The sequence below is a fragment of the Sciurus carolinensis genome, chromosome 13 (genome assembly GCF_902686445.1).
Source record: "Sciurus carolinensis chromosome 13, mSciCar1.2, whole genome shotgun sequence".
NCBI lineage: Eukaryota > Metazoa > Chordata > Mammalia > Rodentia > Sciuridae > Sciurus > Sciurus carolinensis.
Window position 1 is genome coordinate 56,485,876 of NC_062225.1, and position 18,710 is coordinate 56,504,585.

The following is an 18,710-nucleotide window of genomic DNA, read 5'->3' on the forward strand; positions in this document are numbered from 1 at the left end:
AAGAACATTTACTCGGGCCATTGCTCTCAGGGGAAGGTTAGAAAACTTTAAAGGTTAAGTGACTAAGTTCTGAGTTAAACCAAGCCAGCAACTCTTCCACCCAATTAAAAAAAAAAAAAAATGAGGAGGCAAAGACCAAGTAAAGATATTGGTAGTCACTAAAAAAACCTTAGGGAACTTCAGTGTCCTCGTTGCTAATTATAAATATTTACTCCTCCCAGAATTCTTGACCTCACAGAAGAGCCTGCGTAAACGGTCATGCTCCGTTACCGGAAAATGTGTGTGTGTGTGTGTGTGTGTGTGTGTGTGTGTGTGTGTGTGTGGTGTCTTGGAAGGAATTAGGCAGTAATAAAGGACTGGACAATCTGCAAAATGTCACTTCCTGTTGGGTAATGTCTCGTTCCCACTCCCCACCCCCATCCTAGATCATAAACCCCCCAGTCCGCTGGGGGCAACGCCTCCTCCACTGATTCTATCAGCTGGAGACAACAGAGCCAAACAAACTCAGGAAGTGGCAAGAGATCGGGAAGGGGAGGAAGTTCATGGCACAGAAGGAAAAAGTCAAGAGAATGCCCTGATGCTCAAGGAAGAGGTGGGGGGAGAGAGAAACGAAAGTCACCCCAAGGTCACTCGGCGCCAAGCCTTTAAATGTCATCCCTGAGCTTTAAATCAAAACTGGCACAAACAGTTGGTCAAATCTCTCGGGACCATTCAAATATTAACATTCACAGTGATAAACAGTCCTCAAAAAAGTCCTCTGTAAGCAAATTGGAACAAACAACTAATCTAAAGGCAGTTGCTGGGAGACCAGTTGGGCAAGAGCCAAGTTCAAGCGTCTGGAGAAGTCTTTACTCTTTTGCTTTCAGGAAAGAGGAGAGAAGAGGCTACCTGTAGATCACGCCGTGCTGGTGGAGGAACATGAGGGCCGACGTGACCTCGGCAGCATAGAACCGCGAACGAGGCTCATCGAATTTTCGGGAGCGCTGAATCTGGAACATGAGGTCTCCACCGTTTACATATTCCATGACGAAGAAGAGGCGGTCCTGCAGCGAGAAAAGAAAATGCCCTTTAGGTCATTTTGTGGCAGCTGTCTACACAGGCCACTAGGCCGTGAGCCCAAGGTGACAACCAGGGCTCAAGGGACAGAAAGGTTCGAGGCGGGTGAATGCGGTAGTACTTGAACCAGTAAGAGTTCAAAGGAGCGAAGTTAGGGTATGGAGTCTTACTTAAAAACTTATTTCTCGCTGGGTGTGGAGGCACATGCCTGTTGAAATCCCTGTTACTTGGGAGGCTGAGGCAGGAGGATTGCAAGTTTGAGGCCAGTCTCAGCAACTCAGAAAAACCCTCAGTCACTTAGCAAGACCCTGTCTCAAACTATAAAAAGGGCTGAGGATGTGGCTCAGTGGTAGGTACCCCTGGATTTAATCCCTGGTACCAAAATAAACAAACAAACAAAACCCAATGACCACCACAATAAGATCTTATTTAAATTGACAGAAAAGGAGACCCAGGCCTTCGATTTTGGTCATAACTTGAACTGTGGCCCCATACAAGCCTCTGCCCTTTTGGAAGCACTGGGTACCTTTCTGGTAGACCGAATAATGATCCTCTGAAAGATATCCAGGTCTTAATCCCTGGAATGTGTGGCTGTTCATAGGGGAAAAAGGGTTATGTAGGTGTGATTAAGTTGGAGATGCTGAGAAGGGGAGACGTGGATCACGGGGGTGGGCCTGGTGCACTCACTGGAGTCCTTCTAAGAGGGAGGTGAAGGGAGATTTGAAGGCACAGGGAGGCAGTGTGGCCACGGAAGCAGAGACTCTGGGATCTGCAGCCACAAATCAAAGAACGCAGGAAGTCACCAGAAGTGCGAAAGAGCAAGGCTCAGAGCCTCTGGAGGGAGAATGGCCTGGGGTGCTGACGTCCTGACTTTTGGTCTCTAGAAACAGGAGAGAATGAATTCTATTGTTTTTAAGCCGCTAATTTTGTGGAAGTGTGTTAAGGAAGTCCTAGGAAATTTAGAAGACTGTAATGTGAAATACCTTCAATTTTACGATAAACAGTAATAGGGAATACTGGCTGCGAGACCTCCCCTTCCCTAGCAGGGCCGCTTTTTGCTTTGGAAGATGTTCCCTCTAGGATTCCTAAGAACCTTCCCTCGGGGCAGCCTTCAGGATGACCCAGGCCACTGCCAAACTTCACTGAAGGTGGCACTTCCTTATCTGTAATCTATGATAACAGGGAGAGAGGACAGTTTTTACACCGTTTCTTTTTTCATTTCTCTCTCTCTCTCTTCTTCTCTCTTTATTTATTTACCAGTATTTTTGTGAAACTGGGAATCAAACCCAGTGGCACTAAAGTACTGAATACGTCCCCAGCTCAGTTTATTTTTATTTTGAGAGGTCTCACGAAGTTGCTGAAGCCGGCCTCAAACTTGAGATCCTCCTGCCTCAGACTCTTGAGTAGCTATGATTATGGAGTGTACCACTGTGCCTGGCTTGCACAGTTGTTTTTAAAAAATTTTTTATTTGTTCTAATTGGTTATACATAAGAGTAGAAGGCATTTGACACACTGTACACAAATGGAGCATAAGTTCTCATGCCTCTGGCTGTACATGGTTCTGAGTCACACCAGTAGTGTAATCACACATGTATATAGGGTAATAATGTCTTCCCATCCCCACCACACCATCCCTCCCCTCACTTCCCTCTGCACAATCCAAGATTCCTTCATTCTTCCCTACCAACTCCCCAGTATCAATTGGCATCCACTTGTCAGAAAACATTCAGCCTTTGTTTTTTTGGAATTGGCTTATTTCACTTAGCAAGATATTCTCTAGTTCCATCTATTTACCTGCAAATATCATAATTTCATTCTTCTTTAAGGCTGAGTAATATTCCATTGTGAATATATACACCACATTTTCTTTATCCATTCATCTATTGAAGGACATCTAGGTTGGTTCCATGGTTTAACTATTGTGAATTGAGCTTCTATAAACATTGATGTGGCTGCTCACCATAGTATGCTGATTTTAAGTCCTTTGGGTATAAACGGAGGAGTGAATAGTTGGGTCAAAAGGTGGTTCCATTTCAAGTTTTCTGAGGAATCTCCATACTGCTTTCCATAGAGGTTGTGCCAATCTGCAGTCCCTTTAGCAATGCCCGAGTGTACCTTTGTCCCCACATCCTCACCAACAGTTATTATTGCTTGTATTCTTGATAATAGCCATTCTGACTGGAGTGAGATGAAATCTTAGTTTTGATTTGCTAGAGATGATGAACATTTTTTCATGTTTGCTGATTGCTTGCACAGTTTTTGATGACTATATTCTAAGGAATGCTGTGCTAGGCAGGCAAAGAAGTATATCATTGCCCGGGGGGCGGGGAGCAGGGGTTATAATTCAGGGGTGCAGATGGGAGATGGAAATGATGATTTAAAAAAATAGGAGCAGAGTACACTGGGTGCAGAAAGAATTTAGAGAAAGGGTCACTTGCTGAAGTGCAGAGGGAGGGATGGACTTCTTTCTTGAGAGAAAGCGAAGGTAGGGGACCAGGAACAAATGCCAGGCCTTGGAAACAGAGAGAGCATGCCTGGGGCCAGTCAACAGACCAGATCAGCTGCGAGGAAGGTTAACAAAGGTGTGAGAGGTCAGAGGGCCAGAGTGCATCCAGGCTGAGAAGCTTCCCGGAGCATATCATTTCTCATTAAGACTGAGTAAAAATTACCAAGTGTACTTCTTTATTCATAAAGTATCTCTCTTTTATTATTGACATCTCTATGACAATAAGCCCAAAGTTAAGAAATGTTACTACTCCTTCTCTTGACCACATCTCTGGAATTGCTCAAACTTTACTGGTATTCACGAAGGCCAAGGGCTGGACTTCTCTTCCATGTGTTCTTGAGTTTCCCCTTCCAGGCCTGCCTCATTTTCTCCCCAAGGTGAAGTCCGTAGCTGCTTTGCTGACTGTTCATCCAGTTGTCCCTTCTGCATCCAAACCCTCTTTTCAAAAACCAGGGATCAGTAAACTATGGAACCAGTCTAGGTGTCTGTCAACGGATGAATGGATCAAGAAAATGTGGTACATACACACAATGGAGCTTTATTCCACCATAAATAAAAATGAATTATATCACTTGCTGAAAAATGGATGGAACTAGAGACCATTATGTTAAGTGAAGCAAGCAAACCTTTCAGAAGGTCAAGGATCATATATTTTCTCTCATATGTTAGAAGTTACAGGAAAAAGGAAAAAAAATTTTTAAGTGCGGGGAGGCAGGGATCTCATGAAAATCAAAGGGAGATCAGTAGAGCACAGGGACAGGGGGTGGGAGGTGAGATGGGGGGTGGGGGAAGTGCTGGAGAGTAACAGTGGACAAATAATATTGTAATATTGTGCACATGTACGATATGTAACAAATCCTATCATTATGTACAACTATAATGCACCTATTAAAAAAAAACATGGAAAGAGGAGAAAAATATTCAGGCCCACTCTGCCCCCAACAAAATCAGTATCTCTAAAGGGTGAAGCCAGGATTGAAAACCATGGACTCTATCTGGCTTTGTTCAAGGTATTTTATATCTGTGTGGAATAAGGATTATACTTCCAAGAACAGGAGTTCTCAAACTTGGCCTCAGAATCACAGAATTCTGATCACGGATTCCTGGGCCGCTCCCCCAGATTTCTGAAGATCTGGGGTGCAGCCTGAACATCCGCCTCTCTAACAAGCACCCAGGTGATGTTGCTGCTGCCGGTCCGGGGACCACGCTTTGAGAAGCTTTGTTCTAGAGCACTGGGGGCAGACCTGGCACAGGACAAGCCCGGCGGTGGTGTTCGCTTCACACTGCCCACTAGCTGAACCACACCATGAGAAACAGCGACGCCCATGCACAGCCGCCAACCCAGAACTCCAGCTGAAGCAACAATGGAGGGTTTCCTTGACTGTATTTGAAAGAATGTAAACCTCTAAAGGGGGAAATCCTCCCCTCCCCGCCCTCTTCCCTGCCTCATTTTTATTCTATAACATTGATACACAGCACTGAGGGTTCAGGGCGGTGGAGTGAGAAAAAAACTCCCATCTCGACTTCATCTCTTGCCGGTTGTGTAACCCCAGGCAAATGACTTCATCTCTCTGTGCTCGGTTTCCTGACCTGTAAAACTGAGGATAATAGGACCTGCCTTACAGGCTTCTTGTGAGGATTAGATTCCATGTTAAAGTACCTGGTTCATAGTTGATGCTCCATTAAGATGACCCGTCCTCCTCTATTGTTATTGAGAGTAAAGTAGCCGGTAGCATTATTATCAAGTCTCCTTTTTTTTTTTTTTTCTTTTCTGACCTCACCATGACTTTCTTCCCTGATTACCTCCTCTTCCAACCAACGCTGCTTTGTGGCTTTCAGGCTGGTTTTCTTCCTTTGTGTCTGGCAGGGGTTCTTCTCCCTCTCTTGGGTGCTTCTCCTGCTCCCAGTCATGAAGTGCCAGAACCCACGGGACCAGGACCAGGCCTCTTGTTTGCCTGCTCTACGGCTGAGTGACCTCGTCAACAACCACAGTGCCTACAGCCTCCACATGGGTGACTCGCCACCTCAGCCCTCTCCACCGGGCTCAGTTCCACTTACCCAGGAGTGTTTCTGGCCCCCCCGGATGCCTCACAGACACCCACACCAACATGTTGAGGCAGACTCCACGATCTTCCCCAGCGGACTGGCCATTGGCCAGGGCTGCCTGGCCCAGGGCAGGCCTACCACCTTCAGCCAATTTTATAAGTCAAGAACCTGGAAGTCGAGCTTAGTCCTCCCTCTCCTTCGTCCCTCACAGCCATCGTCAAGCCCTGCTGCTCCTACCTCTGGTGTCTGCACCCCTCACGTTGGCCTACTCCTCTCCATTCCCGCCATCACCATGACCAACGTCCCAGCCCAAGCGACTGCCATCTCTTATCTAGATTCTTGCTTGCCCTTTTAGCCATGTCCCCCACATTTATTCTAGCATCCCATCCAAATGTTAGTCATTGTATAGGCAGAGGGACACTGCTGGGCAGGAAATCCTGTTGTCACTCAACTCTTTCCTCTCTCACTCTACTGTTTAATTCTTTAAAAGTCTTCTAGTTACTCTTAGAATAAGCAGAAAACTCCTTGATCAGCCTCAAGGACGGTATGATCTTCTGAGTCTTCGCCTTCCAGCTAGCCCTGTGCTCTCTGCCCCAGGACCTTGACTAATTTTCTCCCATGGTGAATCCCTCCTCATCCTTCAGACTTCAGTGCAATCAACTATCCTTTGGGGTAGCTGTCCAGTGACAAGGTCAAGTTCTCTTATTATGTGCTATACTTGTTATAGTACTCAGCCCAGAGGAGGTTTTATTTGTGCAATGGATTTATAATTTTCTCCCTCAGGAGTGTGAAAGCTTCATGAGGGGAGGAGTTGCTGGTGATTCTGGCCTGTCTTTTTAAGGGAATTAGAGACCCCTGGAAAGAGCCAGGTGTGGTGGTGCACGCCTGTAATCCCAGCCGCGCAGGAGGCTGAGGCAGGAGGATTTCAAGTTTAATTGCAAGGCTCTGTCTCAAAATAAAAAAAATTTAAAAAGGCCGGGAATGTAGCTCAGAGGTAAAGTGGCCCTGGGTTCAATCCCCAGTACAAAAAAAAAAAAAAGAAAAGAAAAGAAAAGAAAGAAAGAAAGAAGCAGAACCAAAAAAAAAAAAAAAGAATGCAGACCCAGAACAGGAACACAGGTGGTCTAATATTCGATTCTGCAAGTTCCTACTGTTGAATGAGTTAAAAGAGGAGTCAGCCTGCTCTGGGGCTCTGGAGATGAGTGACAGCTTCTGTCTGAGGTCTGTCTGCATCAACATCCCAGCATGTCGTTACAGCCTTGCACAGTTCCCTGGTCCAACAGAGAGGAGTGTTCACTTCCCAGCGAGAGGGCCAGTCCTTTGAGGAACACATCTTCCAAACAACTCCCAAGAATAGGAGCCTAAGAATGTGCCCACCTGCTCATTCTACTGAGCATCCTGAGAGGAATGATTTTGGTGGTTTTGGTTCCTTACTGTATCTCCTGCAGTTAGAACTGAGCCTGGCCTGTGGTGGGTTCCTGGCAGCTGTGTTCCTGTTCTGGGTCTGCATTCTTTTTTTTTTTTTTTTTTAATAGTCTAGGGGATTGAACCAAGGGGTGCTCTGCCCCTGAGTTCCATTGCCAACACTTTTCACTTTAAATTTTCAGTCGGGGTCCCGCTAAGTTGACCTGGCCAGCCTCCAACTTGTGATCCTCCTGCCTCAGCCTCCCAGGTCTCTGGGATTAGGGTTGTGCACCATCACACCTGGTTCATACCTGTATTCTTGAACACCCACCATGGTCCAAGTTCCCACTGCTAGGAATTCAAAAGTAAACCAGAGTTGGTTTCTCATGTTACTTCTTTTGTTAACCTCATCTTGAGCTATTCTAACTTTAGTTTAAACTTGATTTCTTCTCAACAGCTCAATGAGCATGACCCAAAAGCATTATCAACCCTTTTTTATATATTAGGGGTGTTTCAAAGCAAAGAAGCCTTTCCCTTCTCACTGTGCAGTGAGTTTGGATTGTTGCTGACCTCTAACTCCAACATATTTGAGAAGCATGTTTTGACGCAGAGGGACAACCTCCAGTCATTCTGGGAACTGCTTAATTATATAAACTGAAATCAAAAGAAAGCTGGCAAACCCAGCGGCTACTCATTAATCCCCTCTTGGCATTGGTAGAAAACAAAATGAAAAACCAACTTCCTGGTAAAGTAAGCAAATATGTTTTCTGAGGTAATCAAAGATTTTAAAAGCTTTAGTCCACCTCCTCCTCCCTTAATCTCCCCTGAATGTCTAAAAAGTTATGGTCTTGTGATAGCAAGTTAAAATAATAAAATTAGGAAAGAGATTATGTGTCATGGCCATGTAGGGTAAGAAGAATTGACGATGACCTACTAGCTGGGAGGGCCACAGCATGTGTGTGAAATTCCCACTGGACTCCATTTTCCCAGCCTGCTAGCCTTTCCTGTCTTTGAAGGGAAGACCTGGCCCGCCCTGTTCATCCTTGAAGGTATGATGGATAGCCAGAGATTTCCTCCCAGCAGCACTGCGTGTCCTGCCAATTGGGTTTGTTTGGACACCCATTCTCCATCAGTTGCTGGCTGTTTACATGTGCAAAGATTCTATCACGTTTAAGTCAGTTTCACATGAGTGCCCAACACAAGCCTAGACCTGGGACGGCGTGCCTCTGATGCCCCAGTGACGGCAAGAACGATTTCTCCTAACAATGGCACCTGAGGAAGTCACGGTTCTTGTCACATTCTTTTTATTTTTTTAGAGTGGTGCTGGGGTTCAAACCCAGAACCTTGTGCAGCCTGGCAAGAGTTGTACCCTGGAGCTACATCTTCATTCCTTCATTTCAAGTTCTGAAATGTCTCCTTTCTTCTTCATCTAACCTACCAACAGGTCTTTTCTGGGCCCTCAGCCCTCAGATGGTGGGGGAATATAGAAAAAATATTTCTGGTTTCCAAGAGATACGGATGGAACACAGGAAACCAGGGAACACACAGGGCACTCTATTGATATGTACTAAACTCTCTGGTATCAACTAAGACTGTGAGACCTTTGTATCTGGCTTCTATCTCCTCGACCCCCAGAGAGAACAGTGATTTGTCACCTGGTCTTATCACTCACAGAAGATCATCACAGGAAAAGGATGTCCAAATACTCTTGCTTTATGTTTTCCATAATACAATCATATTGGTGGAACTGGCCATTGCTACAGGAATTTGGTTGAGAAAAACCTGAAATGGAGGAAAGACTGCCCTTGAGTAAAGTCTTGGACAATGTTAGGCAGGAGGACAGGAAGGCCTTGCAAGCTGAAGCACAGCCCTGAGGGGTGAGGTGAGCAGAGACGGACAACGCACGTGGGAACAAGGTAGGATGAGCCCAGCAAAAAACAAGGTCAAACAGAAAACAATTTAAAAAATGGCCATCTAGGAATAAGTTTGGAAACCCAGGATATAGTTGTGAAAGAGTCTGGGGTGCTTCTGAAAGGGACAGATCCACCCACTGTGTATTGTTGGAAGGACAATAGAGATGATCAAAACAAAAGTGGCAAATTAAGAACCCAGAAGTGGCAAATTAAGAACCCTGGCAGTTTGAGTGAAAAAAATGACATAATTAATGCTCATTGAGGAAAGATCATGTTTGAAAAATAGATTTGGACAGGTAGGACAAAGCTATTCCATCTCTTCCCCATTCCCACTATCTCAATGTTATATTAAATATTATGTATCTTCAAATTCTTTTTACTTCTATTTCTTCTTCTTTATCATCTTCTTCTTTTTTTTTTTTTTTTTTTTTTTTTTTTTTTTGGCAGTGCGGGGAATTGAATCCAGGGCCTTGTGCATGGTAGGCAAGTTCTCTACCACTAATTTCCATCCCCAGCCTGAGTATCCAGGAAGAAAAAAGAAAAAGAGAGAGAGGAAGGGAACATAGGAGGGAGAGAGAGAGGAAGGAAGAAAGAAAGAAAAAGAGAGAGAGAAGAGTGTAAAAGAGAAAGGAAAGGGAGGAAGAGGAAAGAAAAGAAAAAAAATTCCAAAAAACAAACAGAAAAAACAGGCCACCTTCCTTTCTCATTATGACACTTCCTTGGTTTAACCAAAGAAACGATGCAACCACGCTGGGATACCTGACCAGATGGATTTTATTTGCCCATTGCTGGATGTCGAGCCACAGAAAGTGCAGTGGCCATTACAGTAAACGCACGATGAACGTGGATCAGGGCCTTCCGGCTCTGCCGCAGACGCCCCACGCCCCCAGCCGACACAGCACCGCCTCTGCACACGCGCAGGGCCTCGCTTAACGGGTGTCACACATCAGTCCACCGCGTACTGTGGAAGGTCGGTGCGGATCAGCAGAAGAAATAATCTCGTTTTCTTACTGCAGACTCACCAGTCAGTCCAGAGTGAGAAAGTCTCCTCTGAATGATAATCATCATTAGCAATATAAATGTTCCTATGCAATAACAGGACCCATTTTAAAGATGTCCTTCATTTTCCCACGTTCTCAGACCTTCTTCTAATAGGCTGTCTCCTCCTTCCACCTCCTGGTGTCACAGATCTCACTCAGGTATAATGACTTGGTATTCTTTCACCAAATTCAGCGTTACTGCAACCAAATTCCTATAGTAATCACCAATTTCATCAACACCAACGCAAGTTTGGGAAATGTAAAATTCATTTTCACATGGCTCTTTTTCTTTCTGAATGTGACACCATTATTTTTATCTGCTTCTTTTAAAGAACAACTACTTGATTAAGGTATGGTTGTCATACAAAAAAACTGTCTGTGTTTCATGTACAGTACTTAGTGAGCTTGGAAATAGGGAAGGCATTACCACAATCTATCCAAACGTATCCATCATCTCCAAAAGAGTCCTCCCACCTTCTTTATTATTTGTGTGTTTGAAGAACTCGACATAAGAACTACTTTCTTAGCAACATTTTAAATACATAATAGAGTATTGGTAACTCTGGTCATGGAACTGCACAGATCTCAAGGACTTACTCATGTAATTGAAACTTAGACTAATACCTCCTGATTCTCCCTTCGCCAGTCCTTGGCAACCACCATATCAGTTTCCGCTTTTATAAGTTAGACTATTTTAGATTCATGATGTAGGCAGATCATGTAGTATCTGTCCTTCTCTATCAAGCTTATTTCACTTAGTATAATGCTCTCTGGTTTTATCCATGCTATTGCACATGGTAGGATTTCCCTCTTCTTAAAAACTAAATGATATTCCACTATATGTAGATATGACCATTTCTTATAATGATCTTCTAGAAGCCAGAAGGGTAGAGCTTACCCTGCTTTTGGTAAAAGGGGAGATGCCTTTTTTTCTTGGAAACCCTTAACCCAATTAGAATTGACCAAATAGCAAAAACTCAACACTACTGTCTGCTGGTTGAGAAGGTATAAACTTCACTCATGTACATGTGATGTTTGTTTCTAATTGCGTAAAATTAGGATTATTTGACTTAAACAGGATGGCCCAAGTTTAAAGCTGCACCAAACTGACTCACCCAATAAAACTCAAATAAACATTTCCTGCTTCTGATTAGAGCTGCACTTGGCCCCGGGAACAACCTTGAATCTCTGGCCCCTGCCCCTGCCCCACATCCATCTGGGTGTGAAAGCCAGGCCAAAGGAGAGGAGTTCTGTCCTATCATCAAAGAACACTTTCATTTTACAGGGATCACCAGCATCTTACGAAATCAAAGTTTCTATTCTACAAACAGACCAGAAATGGTATGTGGCCAATTTCCTCTTTGAAAATGACGGAATCAAGAGAGTTTCCACAGGGAACCTGCCTGTGAGCGCACAGCGGTCCTTTTTTATGGAGGCTGTCTCTCTTTCCATTGCTTGATCAACATCAACATCCAGTCTCAACAGTCCCTTCCAGCATCCTGGCCCCCTCCCAGGCTCACCCCCTTGACTGTTTGCTCTATCAACAGCCACTTGTGAAACATGGCATCTGGACTTCAGGAAAGCAGCCAGCCTTCCAAACCTTCCTCTCAGTCTTCTGCCCTCCATAGAGGCCTGGTCATCTTGCAGAGGTCTGGGGTTCTGTGGTGAGCCTGGAGCCCACCTAGAAGCTGGTGTGTCCACACTGGGCAAGACGATGAAATAAAGCTGTTTCAGTGCTACCGAGAAATAATTGAAGCTGAAAGGGAAAGACTGGGTTGCTCAGTGGGGCCACTGGACCAGTAGCCAGCCAAAGTTAAGGACCTACAGGATGTTCCTTATGAGTCTTCTTAACCATAAAAATACAAGTATTCTTGTTCTAATCTTGTTTCCCCACTCAGCCAAGGCCCTCCTAATGGTCTTGCCCTCTACCAACACATCGCATGAACTCAGGCTCTTTTCCAATGTATGGATTGCATCAAACTCTGCCCGTTCCACCTGTGTGTCTTCCTATGACCCTAGCAGGACATAAGTGGCTGACAGCTGATACTCACAATACCCCGCTTTTGTGCATCCCCATCTGTCTAGGCTCGGGGCTTGTGTAGCTCAATAAAGAACGGATTAAGTCCAGTTGGTCTCCAACTTGCTGCTGCTGGAGATGGGCCCCCCTCAGAACTGAAGCAGCCCATGAGATGGTTACTCTGATTCCAGAAACTCAGAGTCACCTTATCACCAATTATGTCAACAGAAAAAGCAGCACCTACAGAGGTCATGCTAGAGTTCTGTTATAAAGCCTGTCCCCTGGGTTAGTTCAGTCCTGAACCATTTCAGTCCTGGCTCGATTGTCGCTGACTTCTCTACCTACCTTCCTTGTTTCTTTGCTTGCTTACATAATTCCATTTAGAAAGAAATCCTACTCACCAGCCGGGGAATGTGCCCAAATCTGTGTTAGAATGGCCATTCAGAGAAAAGCAATCAAAACTTTTTCCATCTTGTATATGTACATCAAGTGACCAATTAACAAAATCTCTTACTTTACTAACAGCTTTCGATATCATAATTTTCTTACTTCTTTCTTCCTTAAAAGTATACAAGTTCTTATCACTGTTTTAAAGATAAGCAAGTATCAGGAAGCTGCCCCCAATAAACAAGAGATACAGCATTTCCCTTAAAGTGTGGAAAAGAAATATCAGCTGCTTAGGTGGAATGTTTAGGAGGACCACACCCTCCAAGAAGTTTTGATGTGACAATCAGAGCTGATTCCACCTAGAAGAAGAATGACCCAGGGAGCATGCTGACCAGAAAATGTGCACACACCATGGCTGGCGCAGCAATTAGGGATCCAGTGAACTGCTGTTTCTCCATTTGGAGGACCAGAGGGCGCGGCTTTTCCATTCCAACAGGTGCACACATTCACTAGGACGTGGCTCACACCTGTTAGGTTCAACCACGCTGACCTTCTCCTTTCCTGATTTGCCACAGAGCTTTCTGTTTGCACCAGTCTGGGCCCTTGATTATTCAGGACAGTCTTCAACAGAAGCAGGTCAGAGGCCAGGACACAGAAGCAAATGCTCCTATTGTTCCTATTGGACGCTGATGGTCAGACCTTACGATCAGCATGGCACTCAAATCTGGGCACCATATTTGATGCTGACAAACTTGAGTTCACCCAGGAGAAGGCAAATAGGAACGTGAGGAGAGGCCAGTGCCTACAAGATGCAATGTGGCAATGATCAGCTTCAGTAAGTCCTATCTTAGAGGAGACTGACAGGCCGAACTGAATGAAAGAACAAACGCACAAATAAATGAACTATCACACAAAGGAACTAACTGAAGAGGAACTCACTTAAAACATCTGAAGGACTTCCATGTTGTAATGAGATTCGGTCTGTATTACTGCCAAGCTAAGACCAATGAGTAGAAGATACAGCAATTAAAGCCCCTTTTATTACAACAGAGGAAAGACTTCTAATAACTCCAAGCTTCTAGTAACATTGGATCCTACTGCCTTGTTGTGCAGTGAGTTCCTTCCAACTTGAGGGACGTCTGCCTCAACTGGATGGTCACTTTGCAGGGTTGTTAACAGAAACACTCTTTGTTCATGGAGAGGCTGAACCCAATGAACTGGCTGAGCTTCAGAAGGAGTACTTGAAAGCATGCAGATTTCCAGATCCCTCTTTTCTGAGCTTCTAAGGCTGGAGTGAGCCCTGGGAGTGTGCATTTATATTCAAATCCCCCAGGCAGCTCCTCAGGAGCAGTGAGGGTTGGGAACCAGTGGATTCAGCAAGTGCTGGCATAGGAACGTCAAGATTTGGTGATTCTATGGCATTTTGTTCTGTAGCTCCCTCTGATATTTTGTGGGTTGGGAAATCCAACTAGAGTATTCTTGGACAGTAGTGTCTAGTCTCTCCCAGCACACTGATGGATGAGGCGTACTTGCACCAAAAGCAGGGATTCTACAACAAGAGGTGTCTCCTGGGGTTACCAGGGCCATGTCCCTGCCTCTGGCTCTATCTCTACAGGGCTGAACATCATGCTGGGCTCATCCAAGCCAGTCCCGTGATGCCTTAACAAAACACTTACCGTGTTGCTCATACTATGCCTTAAGGTCAGATGAAACAAATCAAGGGCTGGATTCCCCACCCATGGCTCAATGGGGCTGGTTTTACTACATAGCTCTGTTTCTTGTCCCACTGGTTATCTTTTAGTCCTGTAGATATGTGTTGGTTTCATACACACGGCTGCCCCAGACCAAATAAACCACTTCATGATGGTAAGAAAGTGTGCTTGACAATTCCATGCTGCTAAATCCCCTTTCATGTCCTGACGGCTTTAATAAAGTCAAAATGAAAATGAGTTTGTCTGGGGAAAATGGCAACTTGGAAATAATCCACTCCCATACACATACAGCTTGATCCTGTGCGTTCTGAATTCATAGTGTCTTAAATCTGAAGGGGTGAGACTGGAGGCTGCAGACCTATCGCAGTGAATTTCCATATCACTTCACTAATACCTTCATTACGTGATATAGCAGGAACAAGGGGGTTTTGATTGTTAAATTCTTTGATCTGTGTATTTCCACTCAGGTTCACTCTGAATAGTAAGCAGTCTGATGAGATAAACCCATAAATATTTGGTGTAATAGCACAGAGACTTCTGCAAAGAATGGCAGGGCCATTGTTTGGGCATTGGAAGAGGGTGCTGGATTCCTGTGTTTCTTGTTTATTTAAACTACATGGGCACAGACTCCAGTCCAGTCAATACCATGCAGCACGCAGTGAGCTGGTGCTTGCAGCACAGAATAACCGCCTGTGTTGAATCTATTCACAAACCTTTTGTTCTCAACTACCAGGAAAGGTGGTGACATAGACATGACAGGTGGGAGTCTCAGGACCAGGTCAAAAGCTCTGGGGTGGACTGAGGGCCAACAACTCAGATATGAGGCTGCTTCTCTCAGTGAAGAAATCCATCTTCTCACAGATTTATTGATGCTGTGAATATGAAACCAAGACAGGAGTCTGGAACCTAAATTGAACCATCTGATCATAGTCAATCCCTGCTTGTGATTCTCTTTCCATCAGTGTTTTTTAAATACTATGTTTAAAAAATACTGTTTCCATTAGTATTTTTCTTCGTTTTTTTTTGGGGGGGGGCACTAGGCATTGAACCCAGGGGTGCTTAACCACTGAGCAACATCCCCAGCCCTTTTTATTTTTTATTTTAAGACAGGATCTCACTATGTTTTGCTAAATTGCTGAGGCCAGTCTCAAATTTATAATCCTCCTGCCTCAGCCTCCCAAGTCCTGGGATTATAGGCACATGCCACCATGCCCAGCTCTATTAGTATTTTTCTGATAGCTTTCTCCACTCTGATCTTCACCCATATTGTGCAGGGGTCCAAACTCTGCTGTTGGCTCCAGACTGCCTGAATTCAGCCTTAGCTCAGCTACTATCTGGCTATGTGAATTTGGACAAACTGAAGTGTTGCTTTCCTCATCTGTAAAATCAAGATTTCATTAATAGCTGCTACACGGAAAATCAACAGATCATCTTTATTTAGGTGATCCATAAAAACTGCTCAGGAAAATATTGGTTCTAATTTCACATTTGTGAGCCTCCTCTCTGTACATGCGTATGACCCGGTGAGGGACAAATTTCAAATCAGTCAATTCATTTGTATTTATAGAGGACTTTCAAAAAGGTTACAGACTGGTTGGAGGAATGAGAAGCTCCAATGCAGAAAATGTTAACTCCAAGGCTGGTATTATATTATTTCTAAAGGAAGAAGTGTCCACCCGGAAGCTGGGGCTTATGTGGGGAAGGGAATGAAAGTGAGTCGTGTTGGGATATTCCCAGTACAGGAAAACATGAAGGCACAGAGATGTCCATGCAGTTAGTGTACTTAACCAACAGTGCAGAGACTTTTTTATTGTTTTTATTTTGAGACAAAGTCTCACTAAGTTGCTGAGGCTGGCCTCAAATTATGATCCTCTTGCCTCAGCCTCCAGAATCACTGAGATTAGAGGTCTGCAACACCACAACTGGCACAAGTCAATATATTTCATTTCACAACTACTCCTTGCTCTCCGTCACTCTTGAACCAAGAGTGAACCTTCCTCTCTGTAGCTTGGATGTAGCTTCAAGTCCTCTCCTCCTCCTTAGTGTTGCCCATTTCAAATAAAGACAGCCCTTGGATATTTCTTCCTCTTCTGATTTCAAGGCAATTTCTAAACCTAATGTCTATGTTCAGAATAGGAGTGATCCTCAGTTTACCTTATAACATTCCCTTGTGTTTTGAAATCTGAGAGGGTTCTTGAGCTTGTTGTTATTTTTCCACCCTTTCCCTTCAGCTGGACTTTCTCAGTCCCCAGGAGCAGGAGCTACACCTCACACACAACTGTAAACGAACACATAATGACTGATGAGATACATCAATCAATAGAGTTTATATAGTTTTGGTTCTGCAGAGCTAACATTGTCTGAATTACCAAGGCAGGTGAGTCTCTTATTCTAGATCATCCAATGCAGTCTCGTCTCTTGGCCTTGACTCCCAGAGAAGCTCTGACATCTCTTTCTGAATTCATTATAGTACCCAACAGAGTAGGTATCCTCATGAATTAAGTGGTTGATTCCTTAAGTGGTTCACCCAAACTGACTACCTCTCTTCACTCTGGAAACAGACCAGCTAAGGTTCATACTCATTCATGACCCTTCTTTTGAGAATCCCCAAGGGGGCCAGGTGTGGTGGTGTATGCCTGTAATCCCAGAGACGTAGGAGGATTACAAGTCTGAGGCCAGCCTCAGCAACTTACAGAGGCCCTAAGCAACTTAGTGAGGCCCTGTTTCAAAATAAAAAATAAAATAAAATAAAAATAGAGCAGGAGATGTAGCTCAGTCAGTGGCAAAGAATCCCCAAGGGGGACTCTATCCCCCAGTAGTGTAAAATGCCAGCAAACAACTAGCCTCTCAGGAGCAATGAAAACTAAAGTTTTCAGTTGCCTTCTGATTAACCCTCAGTTAAGAATAACTAAGCCAGTGAGAAAACCCTGCTTTCAACTATAGTATTATGCTTAAAAAAAAAAAAAAAAAGTGTGTATTTTCTTGCAATACTGACCTATGAGCAGTTCAATGCCAGGAACCTAAGCAAATGCTTGGAAAAGATGTATTTCCAGGTTCATGTGACTTTTAGGGTACCCCGGCCTTGCATCAGATTCTTGGTTTGCCAAGTTAGGAGGACAGCTAAGTAATTAGCATGAAGCAAACTAGCTAAGAATCGCTCCTAAGCCATCCTAAGCAAACCCTCCACTTTGGACCTCGGCGCTCTGCTCTGACCTACCTGGAGATTTTGCGCATGCCTTTCGTGAATGCCATCCCTCTTGGGTGGGCGTTCTATGCGCACATCTGCCAGGCCCCAGCAGCGGGCCTCGCCTCCCACTCTGCTCCTTCTTCAGCTTCTTCCCAGGACTCCTAGAAGTGTCTACCCTTGACCTTCTACTTGTAGTTTTATTTTGTGCCCTGCAGGCTGGGCCCATATGTGAACACAGAACCAGCAGAGGAATCGGGCAAGATCATGAGACGGCGAAGCCAGGCCACGGGGCGTGCTCACTGCCTTGGGCTGACAGGTCTCCCTCTCTCCAGTCCCCTGGGCGGGGCCTCTCTGATGCCACCATGCTTTAAGTGCCATTCTTCCCCCATTGAACTAAACTGTTTGACCCAAATTGTTTTGCTGAACAAGGACTCACTATGCAGTGTGTGCCATTCATTTGGCACTTACTCAAATATTATATGGTGACACCTTTTTCAGGTGCTGGGGATGGAACTCAGGGCTTTGAGCACACGAAACATGAGCTCTCTACCATGCTTATCTAGCAGCAAGCTATATCGCCAGCCCTTAATATTGTGATATCTTAAATGAGATCAGCCTAAAAATTTATCTTTTATAAAGAAAGGCATTGCTTGACTGATTAACAGCTAATGCAAAGGCATAAATTTTTTTTTAATAATTTAAGAGCATACATTTTTGAGCACATCAATAATGCTCCTCTTTTTAGCAAATGAAGTAATTTAAATTATTCTTATCTTTTTATCTTCGTAGGCTCTTCGGACTATCTACCTGGTACCAATTTGTTAGCAGTTCTAAATCCTGTCCATCACAGAAGTAATACCAAGTCATCTTTCTGAACATATTCCATATGATCCACATCAACCAACCATTCTAATTGCCCAAATGAATTTTCTATGGCCATGTATCTCTGTTTAGACAGGATAAAACTCTGCCAACTTGGTTAAAACAGAAGCATTGACAAGAGCTTCCCACCAACCCAGAGACAGACCTGACCACAGAATCAATTCTTCTCCCTCGAATAAGAAGCCTAGGACATGGTTCCCATGAACTTATAACCAAAGGTCAGCCAGTGACAACAGTTGCACACAGCCTAACAGCACAGCAAGGACCTTCTGCCCTGCTCTGATCATCCAAATGGAAAATTGACGAGAGATACAGACAAATCAGTTCAAAGACTATGTCCCAACAACTAGAAATAACTCATTTTCACAATTCATTTGAACAAAATGTAACAGGTGGTATACAGTTGTTAAATCAATATAAGTTTAGGATTCCTAATTGGGCTGAACAATTTCCTGTCTTCTTCCCCTGGAAACTGGATACATACAGTTTATCTATTTCCATTCATAAATTTGGGGGAAAGAGATGGAGGGAAAGAAAGTGATGCCTAAATAAATAAAGT

General features: G+C 44.3%; 1 protein-coding gene across 2 annotated transcripts in view; it reads right to left on the reverse strand.

Moving 5' to 3' along the window:
* Window positions 1–18,710, reverse strand: part of Prkce (protein kinase C epsilon) — a 466,464-nt gene that overhangs the window by 84,470 nt on the left and 363,284 nt on the right. For both annotated transcript variants that reach the window (XM_047522284.1, XM_047522285.1), the window contains exon 11: window positions 889–1,043. In XM_047522284.1, coding sequence (XP_047378240.1) covers window positions 889–1,043 — 155 coding nt within the window. The remainder of the gene's footprint in view (window positions 1–888; window positions 1,044–18,710) is intronic.